The 12,728-nt window shown below is 42.6% G+C and overlaps 1 protein-coding gene across 2 annotated transcripts in view; it reads right to left on the bottom strand.

The window, feature by feature from the left end:
* C1QTNF3 (C1q and TNF related 3) overlaps positions 1-7,974 on the bottom strand; it is a 28,844-nt gene extending 20,870 nt beyond the window's left edge. The window contains exons 1-2 of one of the 2 annotated variants that reach the window (XM_072605880.1): positions 7,528-7,974; positions 1,913-2,024 (exon numbers count right to left, since the gene is read on the bottom strand). In XM_072605880.1, the coding sequence (XP_072461981.1) occupies positions 1,913-2,024; positions 7,528-7,959 (544 nt within the window). In that variant the 5' untranslated portion in view covers positions 7,960-7,974. The remainder of the gene's footprint in view (positions 1-1,912; positions 2,025-7,527) is intronic. The other variant, XM_072605881.1, reaches the window with a different exon arrangement.
* Positions 7,975-12,728: the final 4,754 nt, after the last annotated feature.

The following is a 12,728-nucleotide window of genomic DNA, read 5'->3' as shown; positions in this document are numbered from 1 at the left end:
CCCACTCCCAGGGTCTTTTTTATTATAGAATTTTAATCTCCTTCCCCCTTTAATAGGAGAGGGATTTAAAAGCACAGTGATCTACCAGCGGGCAATACATTGTAGTAAATATTCACAGTAATAGAACCTGCTTAGTTCATGCAGTCTCTAGATAACCAGTGATGAGACAAAAACATAAGCTAAAAGAGTACTCTCAGTGGCTAAGGAAATGCAGCTTGTAAGTGAGAGCATTCCACTCTGCATCTGCTGCCCTGCCTTGTTTCAACTCTAGGAAACAAGAGGGCATCATCCCCTGACATCTCATCTCACCTCACCCCTCGCTTTCCTGACTCCTTTTGTGTGTAAGTTCCTTGAGGGCAGGGATTGTCTTTTTATTAATTGTATCCCTAGCACTTAGTACATAGTAGGTGATTCATAAATGTTGGTTGAATTGGAAAGTACTGACACACTTAGAATATTCCATTCTGAGCACAGTCTGGCAAGTAACGTAATGACAGACCCAGAGGATGCCTCATCTTCCAATTGAGTCAATGTCTTGTAGTTTTGATGTCCTGAGTGGTGATGTTCTCCTGGATGCTTGGGAGGAGTGGGTTCATTTTAAAACCAAGATGTGGTTGGAGAATGTTGGAGGTGGAAAGACCTAATACCGGGCTGGGGAACCTACAGTCTTGAGGCCACATGTGGCCCCCTACATCCTCAAGTATAGCCCTTTGACTGTATCCAAACTTCACAGAACAAATCCCCTCAATTAAAGGATTTGTTCTGTAAAACTTGAACTCAGTGAAAAGACTGCACCCAAGGACCTAGAAGGCCACATGTAGCCTTGAGGCTGCAGGTTTCCCATCTCTCAGTTCTAAGGAATTATCCAGTCCAAACTTCTCTCTGTATGAGGAATATTTCACATCCAGAGGGGAGGAGATGACTTGTACAAGTTCATACAAATACTAAGTCAAAGATGGTAAGAAGCGAGAAGTCAATATGTTAGGGATGCTGCACATGGAATTTACTAGAAGACAGCTGTTAGAGGACCAAGATGGTGCAGTGAATACATTGTTCAAACCAGAGTTAAAAAGACCTGAGGTCTGAGAAACCACTAGCTATGTGACCCTGGGCAAGTCACTTAAACTGTCTACCTCAGGTTTCTCATCTGTAAATGGGGGACACGAATAATAGCACCCACTTCCCAGGATTGTTGCGAGGATAAAATGAGATTATATTTGTAAAGTGCTTTATAAATGCCAGCCATTCTTATTAGGCGAAGAAGCTGCAGAGCTTGATTTTGTTGAATCGCTCTTTCTTTCTTGTATTTAATTTTTGTCACAAGGTGAGGCTCTCTGGACTAAGTATGAGGGAGGGATATGGAAAGCAAAATATTGTGTGAAAATAGAACACATCCATAAAAATAAGATATTTTTTGAGGGGGGGAGGCAATAGGGATTAAGTAACTTGCCCAGGGTCACACAGCTAGTAAATGTCAAAGCGTCTGAGACCAAATTTGAACTCAGGTTCTCCTGACCCAGGGCCATTGCTCTATCCACTGCACCACCTAGCTGCCCCAGATAAAATTTTTTTAAATTAAAAAATTAGTTTTTTCAATCAGCACCTGTGACATGAGAAAGCACAATGCTAAGAATTATAGTAGACATAATGAGCATAAGATAGGGTCTCCCTTCTAGGTGCTTATCATCTAAGTGAGAAAAAAAAGCCACATACATGAGCAGCTGCCAAAATAATATAAGTGGCAAAACTAGTATGAACCAGAGAGGCTGCAGAGTTTGTTCTCCATTTTAAATGCCTATTCCTTCTGCTCATCCCCTTTTCTACTGGATTTCCCTCCTATGCATAGTAGAGCCTCCAACTCTGTCAGTGGGGAGATGAAGACAACCCAATGCTCTCCATCTTTCATCCTTACCTGGAATTCCAGGGGGGCCAGGTGGTCCAGGAGGGCCTTGGTAGCCTCGGTACCCAAAATCTCCGTGACAACACTTGCTGCAGTCAGGTGGAAGTGCTCCAGTTTGAGACGTCTTTAAAAAGATACAGAACAGAACTTCAGCTGAAGTTGATTTCCCTCTGACCTTGGCATCTCAATGGCTTAGGGTTCAGCTCTAAGCTAATAAAGCATGAGGGAAGGAAGAGGCAGCCTTTCTAGGGACCATGCAACCTCAGGAAAAGAAGAGTAAGCAAGACGACCAACAGGTGATGGAAAGAGAACTGGATTTTGAGTCAGAGAACCTGAGACTGAATCCCAACTCAGCGACTTACAAGTTTTGTTTGTTTTGTTTTGTTCTGTGTGGAGGGTGGGGTGGAGGGCAAGTTACATTCCCTGCCTGGGTCTGTTTCCTTACCTAGGAGATGCAGGGTAACCCTCTCTTATAGCTCTAAATGCTGTGACTCTGTAAAGGAGCCCGTAAGAAAGGAGAAAGGAGGACACTTCAGAAAAGAGTTTTCCCTTTGCTACTGATATCAGCAATGACAAGAAGTCCCTTTGGACGGTAAAAATCTGATGGGCTCCTCAAGAGCACTGGATTTGGAGGCAGAGGACCTCAATTCAAATTTCAGTCCTATGGCACCTACAATGTGCCACCTTGGCAAGAAACTCAATCTCGCTGGCTGGGCTTTATTTTCCTCATCTTTAAAAGGAGAACCTTGGGGAGGCGGGGCAGGGAGCTTGAAGTAGCTGTACCCTCCAGATCTAAATCCAGAATCCTTGGAGCCTCCCTTTTCCAAATGCCAACAGTCCTCAAAGGCCAGCCAGCCTGGAGAAGAGACTCTCCTAGATGTAAGCATCATTAATATTGGCAGATGCTTATCAGGCCCCAGTCAGTTATAGAGACAGCTACTTGGTTGCTTCTTAGCTGTTTGGAATCATCTGCACAATGACAACAAAAATGCCTATTTTATAACAGCTGCCCCATACTAAATCAATGCTATTTATTTCCCTAGGGAAAGAAGATCACTATTAATTCCAAAACAACTTCAACTTAACTTTCAAGATGAGACCACTGTGGTCCTCTAATTTTCACTTGGTAATTTCTCTTATAAACGTCAGGTTCTAATCCTAGTTCTGCCACTACCAAGCTAGGACACTGTCTTTGGAAGAGTCTCTTCTTCTCTCTGAGGTTCAGTTTTTTTTCAGGTAGTAATAGATAGACTAGATAAAACAGATGATCACTAAGGTCTGACCACCATTGGGACCCTTTCCATTTCTCTATCTTGATTTAAAAATGAATAGAGCTGAATTCAAGAAGGCATTTGAGCAGCTGGAGAGTCAATGCTACTTGCCAAATCACTAGGAATGAGCCCAAGTTGGCAACACCCACATCAACCGTAGAATAAGAAAAATTGTAATCTGAAAAACTTCCTACATGTGTTTTAATAATACAATGGTTTCTCTCAAACAACATTTGTCGCTAAGGGATTTCCTGTCAAGAAAAACAAAATGAAAGGAGTCTCTCCAAAGAGACTGAGCTCCAAATTTCTCCTAGCCTATTTCCTTATAATAGCTAAAGACTCTTCAGAGAAGCATTCTGAGTTGAAAATAAGAGTGAAGGCCACTTGGTGTGACCACCATGGTTTTCTAATTCCATCATGTCTTTATTTCAGAAATGCAGACAGACTTTTCCTAAGCCCTTCATCTTTTTTTCCCCGTTGCTTTAAAGATTGTTATTAAGATTCCCCAAGAGAGAAAAGAACATTATTTCCAGGCCCTGCAGCAGCTATCCAGTGAGCCAGAGAAAATTTCTGCTAATCCAGCCAGCACCAGCCCTGCATGGAGGTGGCTACCTTCCAAGCCCCAGTTGTCAAGTTGGTGGGAAAAGAATCAGCCGTACTGATTGGTTAAGGAGCACTAGGGAGATTTCGGACAGCCTGGAAAGCTAAAGATGTCAACTGAGTCATCCCACATGTGAGGCCAAAGCTTACTGTAACCTGAAAAGTAATTATCCAGATTTCCCTGATGAGATTTTGCCAGCTTTCTTAGCCACCAGTTATTCAAGTCTGTGTCAAAAACGAATTATAGGGGGAAAGAGGCATGTGTACAAAAGTTTCAACTGAGTCTCAGTTAATTATCTGGAGGCATTTTTATGCCTCCAGATCCAGGGATGAGAGGTTATCTCTTGAAGTAGGAGCATTATACTGAGAAAACAGGGGCTAAGGAGCAGGACACAGTTCTGCCACAGTTTTGAGACACAGCCTTGTGGGAACGACTCAAGGAAGATACTAATGCAGCAGGGGATAGTGGAAGGAGTACTGGATTTAGAGTGAGAAGAATTAGTTTCAAATTTTGCCTCTGAAATTTAATATTTGTGTGACCTTGGGCAAATCCCTTAACTTCTCTGGGCCTCAGTGTCCTCTTCTGTAAAATGAGGGAATTGAATTCTTTTACCTCTAATGTTCCCTTCAGCATTAAACCTACATCCTATGACTGCACTCTCATCTTTTATCTTCAGTCCTTGGTGAACTGGTTTGACTCTACACTATCGTCCACTCTTGAGTCCTTCCCTCTCCCCCACAACCATACTAGTAATCATGTCTCCTGCCCCTCCCAGCTTGATTCATTTATCTTTTTTTCTTTCTATTTATAGGGGCCATTCCCTGACTGCTTTTTAAGGAAGCCTATTCACTGAATGGGCAGTACCTCACTTTAAGTGAGTACCTGAAGAGGCCTCAGCCTAAAAGGCCAACGTCTCCCATTGCATCCTGTGCTGTCTCCAGTCATCCTGATGCACATCTAGTCACTGGATCCAGATGACTCAGGAGGAGAAGTGAGGCTGGTGACCTGAACAGCCCTCCCTCCCTCAAAACAAAGTCAAGTGCAAGTCATGTCATCATTTCTCTGATGTCATGGTCCTTGGGAAAACAAAGAGGCACATAACAACAATGACATCCTTATGCAAAAGTTTTCTCCCTTGTAGTCTTCCCTTTCAAGGCTCAGTTAATTGCAAAAGCTCTTAAGGGACTTTTGAATGACCCGTAGAGCTAAATGGAACCTCAAGAGATCTACTTGGCCTTTCTATGAACCTTCCAGCAGGCTTTAGCCTGGCTAATTCAGGCAAGGGAGTATCAACTCTATGTCCAGGATTATAAATCAACCCTTTAAGGTTAAAAAAAAACAACAACTCTTTTTCCTAGGAACCTAGAGAGGGAGTAATCAAGGTAGAGTTATGCCAGGAAGAGCTCACAATGAATGAGGCTGTTCACCGAACCCAGGACCATCCTCTCCTGTTTGGCAGAGATGCTGTACCACCACTCACCTGGGCTTGACTTGGATCCTTTCCTAGCTATTCATATGGACAATCTCTGCTCTTATTTTTGGGGGGTTCTTGGATATTTTTCTGGGTCAAATAGAGGATTTCCCTGCTTATTAGCTACATGTGGCTCAGCCACATAGGATTTGAAGGAATCTCAGAGGTCATTGTCTAATTCAACCCTTTCATTTGACAGGTGAAAATGGAGCCATTTGCCTAACACATTCTAGTAGTAAGGAATGGCATTCAGCTCCAGGTTCTGCGGTAATGCAAAGATCTTCGGTTTGGGAGTCAGAGCACCTAGGTCCAAATCCCACTTCTAATACTTACTACCTATGTGACTTTTGGTACCCGGCCAAGCCTGAATTTCTTCTTCTGAGGAATGAAGGGGTTGAACTAAAAGGCCCTCCAAGATTCCCTCTCAGCTCTAACTGTATAACCTCACAAATGCCATAGCCAGAAGCTTTCTGTGCTAAACCATACTCTGCCAAGAATTCAGAAAACTGAAGTTTCACCTCTGAAATTTAACATCTGCTTAGTTGTAGTTTTGAATTACTGATTAATCCACTTCCCCCTTTCTCTGTGGCTTGACGTAGGCTTTGCCCCCTGAGGTGACAGGTTCCTCTCTATTAGTTCTGGTTTGTCAAGAACAGCTTGAGCTTCCAGAGACAGAGTGAGGCAGATGTGGGTTGGCAATGCTAATTAATTACTACATGACAAACTGCAATAAGCTAGGCTGGTGAAATCTCAAGTTCATTTCTGTTTCACTGTACTACATAACCCTGGAGATCTGGTGCACACCCACTGAATTCCATAACTGGAGGCTGTAGTGTCTCTTTTAAAGACCACAAATAACTGTGACCCTCTCCCCCATCCCCTAACTTGTAGTAAAGATCAAAAGAAATATTTGTAAAACTCTTAGTATAATGTCTAGCACATAGTAGGTGCTTTAAAAAAGTCTGTTTTCTTCCTCCCTGCTGCTATTTAGTGAATAGGAACAGGGTATTTCTCTAGTAACAGCTGGTTAGCTGTTTTGTGTAAAATGGCTCATAAATGAGAACAACTATTCTTGACCTTTATTCCTCAGTTTTCATACCATAGCCTACCACTCGTAATCAATCAATCAAAAACCATTTATTAAGTACCTACTATGTGTCAGGCACTATGCTAAGTACTTGGGATACAAAAAGAGACATTGACTAGTTTTTCTTTAATGAAAATAGCACTTGTCCCAGTTAGTTTATTCTTTGCACTGAGGCTCCAAATGACATTGTCAATGTCACCTGAGTATAGTCCATTGGAGTGATGTCCCCAAAAAGGGGGCAATATTTTTTTGACCCAAAAGTGTTAGTGCAATTTTCTGAGGGACAGGGACTCTAAAGAAATTCACCTTAATCATTAGTTTGAGTCACATACCAACTCAGGTCTTGAAAGCTGCACTGGGGATATGCACATAACCAGCCCTTATTTTTAACTTGGTACTTTCCAAACAAAATAAACACTGAGGTTCAGGGGTCTACATATACATCAAATTGCCTAGAGAAGTAGTCACCGTAAGATACATGGCATTACATGCAGTTACTTTTAATAAACTCAGAGTGGAGAGCTTTCCCCTGCTACTGTTTTAAGAAAGCCTGACTTTCTTAGAATCATCTTGAGTATTTTATCTGTTTGCAGGTAATGATTATTGCCCCTTCTTCACAAACATCCAGATCAGATGCAGGACTGTGATACACAGGCAGATCACTAGACAGTTATATAGACAGATGATATAGATAGATAGATAGATAGATAGATAGATAGATAGATAGATAGATAGATAGACAGACAGACAGACAGACAGACAGATAGATAGATAGATAGATATAGATAGATAGATAGATAGATAGATAGAAACAAAGAAAGAAAAAGGAAGCAAAGAAGAAAAAGAAAGAGAAAGAGTGTAGAGCAAAGAGCTGGTTGCCTTGTACAAAAGGAGGCTCTTCTGTATCAAATCTTTTCCATCCCAGTGAATTGACTATCTCCTTTTTATCAATCCACATCATTACCACCCTGCTGGTGCTCTAACAGATGCCTGCCTCCCCACCAAGCCACCTCCCACCCCCGAAAACAGCTTAGGAAACACTTTTAAAAACAGAATACCTAGCAGCCTCTGCTGAAATAATGCATATTACAAAAAAAAAAAGATGTTAGAGTTATTAACACAAATAAAGTTCACATAAATAAAGTTATTAACCTCATTAAGCTTCAAAGTTAGGCTTAAAAGAGGAATTCAGAGTACCTGGACCCTGTATGAGGTGATCTGGGCCAGATCATTAAACTCAGGGTGCGACAGAACCTCTGGCCTCAGGGACTTTGGGTCTGGAGACGTGTTATTATCCACAGTCCCCGCTATAGGATGGCTCCGCTCTCTCACTTTTTCCCTCCTGCCAGTCTGGTGGTGGCTTTGCACTATTCTCGCCACCGCTTTATTAGCTCTTCCGCTCACCTCCATGTATTCATCTTGACCCAGGCAAAAAGGGAGGAGAAGCAAAGCCAGCAGGTGCCAATGGAGGAGGTCTTTCCCTTCCATAGTTCTCAAAAATAGACCCCAAGCACCCTGGAGAAGACGACCTCTCTGGAGGCTTCCGTTTGCGTGGTCCCTGCAGGCGATCACTAGGGCTGGAGAGCCAGGCTCCAGCCAGCCCTGTGGTTTTATACTTTGGCGTATCATAAATAAAGCTGCTAGGATGCCAGAGTGACAGCATCCTTCCTCCAGGATCGGTCATGCCTCCTGACACAGAACGGCCCCCATTCATTACTTTCCCACATAGGCTGGCAGAAGGGATTTGTACACACAGCTCTTATTCCTACGTGTTTCCATTTAAGTGTGAAACACACACACGCACACACACACTAACAACCAGGCTGGAAATGGAGAATATGTATCTAATGGATTGCTTTCCTTGATTAGACATGGAGAGGCTGTGAATTAACAGTCTGAAACATCTTTTGGAAAAAACCATCCAGTTCCTTGCCAGGAAAGTCAGACACAACTGTGTCAATTCAACCAGAAAGGAGGGGATTGCACCAAGAGTCATCTAGGAGCAGAAGTCCAAGAAAACTTTGGCCCAGACACGGTTCTGACTCCACCTCAAGTCCTTCTACACCACCAACTCTTTGTAAAAACTTCTCCCTTTTCTAGGCACCAGCAATAGCAGGCAGGAAGGTAGGCACTAAACACTAAGCTGAATTAAGGCTCAGGCTGAATTTCTGTGTTCTCTGTTGGTTTTTCTACGACAGATACAGTGGTTGGTTTTTTTCCCTTTTTCCTCACAGATTTCCAGATTTTTAGGTCAAGCCCAGACCGACATTCTTTAACTGCCAAATGAAGACACAGAGCCATGCTGCTTCTGAAAGAACCTGTCTCCTTAACTTGTAAAATATGTTTAACAAAAGTCAGGGAAAGAGATAAAAAGATAGCCCTCCTTGCTCTGAAGGTGCCCTTGCTGTGGAATCCCTGAGTTGGTGAGCAAACTAGCATTTGTTAAGCGTTTTGCCCAGTACTGTGCTAAATGCTGGGATGCAAAGAAAGGCAAAAAATTCCTGCCTTCAAGGTGGGGGAATAGCATGCGAATGATCAAGATATACAGAAAAAAAAATGGAAGGCAATCTGAGAGAGAAAGCTATTAGCACCTGGGAGGCTTGGGAAAAGCCTTCTACAGAATTTAGGATTTGAGTTGAATCCTAAATGAAGCCAGGGAAGCTAAGAGGCAGAGGTGAGTGGCCAGAGCCCTTCAGGTAAGAGGGACCACAGTGCAAAGGAGACGGGACATGGAGTGTTGTTTTCAGTGAACTGAAAATGGGCCAGCATTGCTGGTTCATAGATTTTCTGGAGAAGGAATGAAATGTAAGAAGACTGGAAAAGTAGGAGGGAGCTCTAAAGCCATATAGGAGTCTATATTTTTATCATGGAAGTAATAGGGAACCATTCATGCTTACTGAGCAGAAGAGTGACACAGATCTAAGGTAAAGTAGAGAAGGGGTAGCTAAGGTAGTGCAGTGAGTAGAGCATTGAGCCTAAAGTCAGGAAGATTCAAGTTAGTAAGTTCAAATCTGACCTCAGACAATTACTAGCTGTGTGACCCTGGGCAAGTCATTTAACCCTGTTTGCCTCAGTTTCCTCATCTGTAAAATGAGCTGGAGAAGGAAATGGCAAACCACACCAATATCTCTGCCAAGAAAACCCCAAATGGGGTCACAAAGAATCAGACATGACTGAAAAACAACTTAACAACAAAGGTAAAAAAAATCATCTCAGCAGAAGTATGGATGATGAATTGAGTGTAAAGACAGACTAGATAAGAGTCAGAGAAGTCACTTACTTAGAAAGCTAAATGAAGAAAAGGGTCAAGATTGTAGCATATGCATGGGGAAAAGGGAATGTATATGAGATGTTTTAAGGTAAAAATGGAAACATTGGACAGTGGATTTGATATGTGGGGTGAGTAAAAGTGTGGTGTCTAGAATGATGCCGAAGTTGTCTATGTAGGTGAATGCGAGTGTGTGTGTGCGCGTGTGTGTCCACACACACACATACATATATATATATATATGCATATACGGCAATGCTTTCCACCATAACACTGAGCATACAATGAGGGGATTTTTAGAAGGCAAAGATAACGAGTTCTGTTGTGGACACACTGAGTTTGAGATGCCTATGAGGTACCAATTGGAATTATCTGGAAGGCGGTTCATGACTATGAAGTGAGGCCTGGCTATATAGTTCTGAAAGTCATTATGGGAGCTATTATGATTACCAAGTGAGGTAAGCTCCTTCAGGAAAATGAGAACTATTTGAGTGCAGGGACTCTTGATTTTTGTCTCTGACTTCCCAATGCCTAGCATGTGCCTAACACAAAGTAGGGGCTTAATGCTTGTTAAATTGGGTGTGGTAGTAAATGCCTTTAATCCCTGCTACTGGGGAGACTAAGACTGGTGGATCTCTTGAGTTCTGAGCTACAAAGAGTTAAACTGATTGGAATGAATACGATAAGCCCCTGGAAGAAGGGGGCGACTAGGTTATCTAAGGAGAGGATAATCAGCCCAGGTCAGAAATGGAGCAGATCAAAGTAGCTGCCACATTTCCAGCCCAGATGAGAAGATGGAGAGTTCAGTTCAGTTGTTTTTTCAGTCCAGTTGTTTTTTCAGTCATTTCTGACTCTTCATGGCCTCATTCGGGGTTTTCTTGGCAATGGGGTTTTGCCATTTCCTTCTCTAGCTCATTTTACAGATGAGGAAACTGAGGCACAGGGCTAAGTGATTGCCCAGGGTCACACAGCTAGTAAGTGTCTGAGGTCAGATGTGAACTCTGGAAGAGAGGTCTTCCTAACTCCTGGCCCAGAATTCTATGCACTAGGCCACCACCTAGCAGCCCCAAGGGGAGACAGAGAGATCCAGTCTTTAAAAGTAATTTTTTTTAAAAGATGCTCATTGAATTGAATGGTCATATAAGAATTGTTTGAAGGAATGGGGCACGTATAGCTTGAAGAATATAAAACTCAGAGGGAGAAATGCTCACTGTTCTTCAAGGATTTTAAGGACTTTCCCATGAAGAAGAGATTAGGCTTATTCCCTTTACTGATAGAAAGCAGAACCAGGACTAATGGGGGTGGGGAAGGTGGGGGGGGAGGGGAGAAGTCACAAAGAATCCTAACACTTAAACCTACCCCCAAATGAACTGGGCATTCTGGAAAAGGAGTAGGGGCCCATTCCTAATACATTTTCAAGCAGAGGATGGATGACTACTGACCCAGTATGTTATAGTGAGCATTCCTTTTGGGTGGGTAAAGGTTGGACAAAGTGACCACCAAAGTCTCTTCTTTTCAACTCTTCATTCTTTCATTCTGTAAATTGACCTTAGAGGCTAATTCATCCAGCCCATACTGGAAAAAGAATCCTCTCTATACCATGCTTTTTTTTTTTTTCCAGAGAACTGGTTGTTAAATATTTACTAGCATATCACTGGTTTGGAGAAAACCCTTCTGGCTTTCCCCCATCCAACTCTCCTCACCCCCTCCCACAAACACAATGTATTTTTTTCACAGCCTCACTAGAAGAAACTTTTCTTCTCCAACAGATTCTTTGCTCCACCCATCAAGTTCTTTAGAATACAGTCAGTCAATCACCTCTGTGGCAAGACCCATCCTGTTGCCCAAGAAGGAATTTTCTAATTTTTAGTGTGTTGCAAAAGTTGCTGTTTTCTGTAAAAATGCTGTGGAAAGTCTCAGAACTTTAAAACGAAAAAGCTGAACAGAGCTCACGCTTCTCAAGATATGACACAACAGATAAGACTCTAGCTGAAGCTGCAAGTAAAGAGGAGTTCTGCTGTCACACGTCCACTGGAGCTATGCCTGGCAGCAGCCAGCAAAAATAATATATGCAGCAGTACAGTGTCCAGTGGAAACAACCCACCCACTGGGCAAGAATCTGACAGAGATAATGCATTCAGAGAAAGGAATAATATCACCAGAAGATACTGGCAGCTCTGCAGGATCTGAAAAAAGGAAATAAGCATTTATTAAGCACCTACTATGTGCCAGGCATTGTGCTAAGCTAGGGGTGGGGAACCTGTGACATCGAGGACACTTGTGGCCCCCTAGGTCCTCAAGTGCGGCCCTTTGACAGGTTCCCCACTCCTGTGCTAAGTCCTTTATAAATATTATTTAATTTGACCCTCAGAACAATCCTGGCAGGTAAATGCTATTATGACTCTCATTTTATAGTTGAGGAAACTGAGGCAGATAGCGGTTAAGTGACTAGCGCAGTGTAAACTGAGGCATAAGCTCTCTTTAGAGAATTTAGATGTATCTTTTCCCCCAAAGAGGGAAGATACCCGGAGAATGCAGAGGCCATTTCTCAAGATCTAAATCCCCCTTTTCCCTAAAGGAAAGAAAACCAGAGGAAGACCAATGTCTGTGAAATTAAAGATTTTTATTAAGCAGGGAAGTAAAACATGAGCCTGGGAACTGACATCAGTCTAATGTTGAACAGCCTACCCAGTAATGGATGTGGACGATATATATAGCTTTCAAACAAAGGAAGGCAGGGGATTTGAGGAGAAAGTCTGGAATCCTAGAAAGGAATGAGTCAGGGAGATCTGTTCCCAAGGGGAGGAGGGAAGAATTCCAGGTGTCAGAGCTGTGACCCTTTGATACACAAATCAGACAGCATTCCTAGCGATAACCAGTCTAGACAGATCCAGGCTTGAGCAAAAACAATAAGATAAGGGGATGTCTCCAAAAACCATAAAACAGGATGTGTCTGAGAGTATCATAACTGAAATTTAGGGGATTCTCTGAAGATAAGGATGTCTCTTAAAGGTCCATAAACTGCCAAATGGCTCAGAGTCTGCTTCAAGGCTGATATGAACTTAATTGGCTTCAGAGTTGCTGATTTTCTGCACATCCAGCTTGGGTTACTCTTCAGTCACAGCAAAGG

This window comes from Notamacropus eugenii, chromosome 4 (genome assembly GCF_028372415.1).
Source record: "Notamacropus eugenii isolate mMacEug1 chromosome 4, mMacEug1.pri_v2, whole genome shotgun sequence".
In the NCBI taxonomy this organism is placed as follows: Eukaryota; Metazoa; Chordata; class Mammalia; order Diprotodontia; family Macropodidae; genus Notamacropus; species Notamacropus eugenii.
The sequence above is the reverse complement of the archived record's forward strand: the minus strand, read 5'-3'. Positions and strand labels throughout refer to the sequence as shown.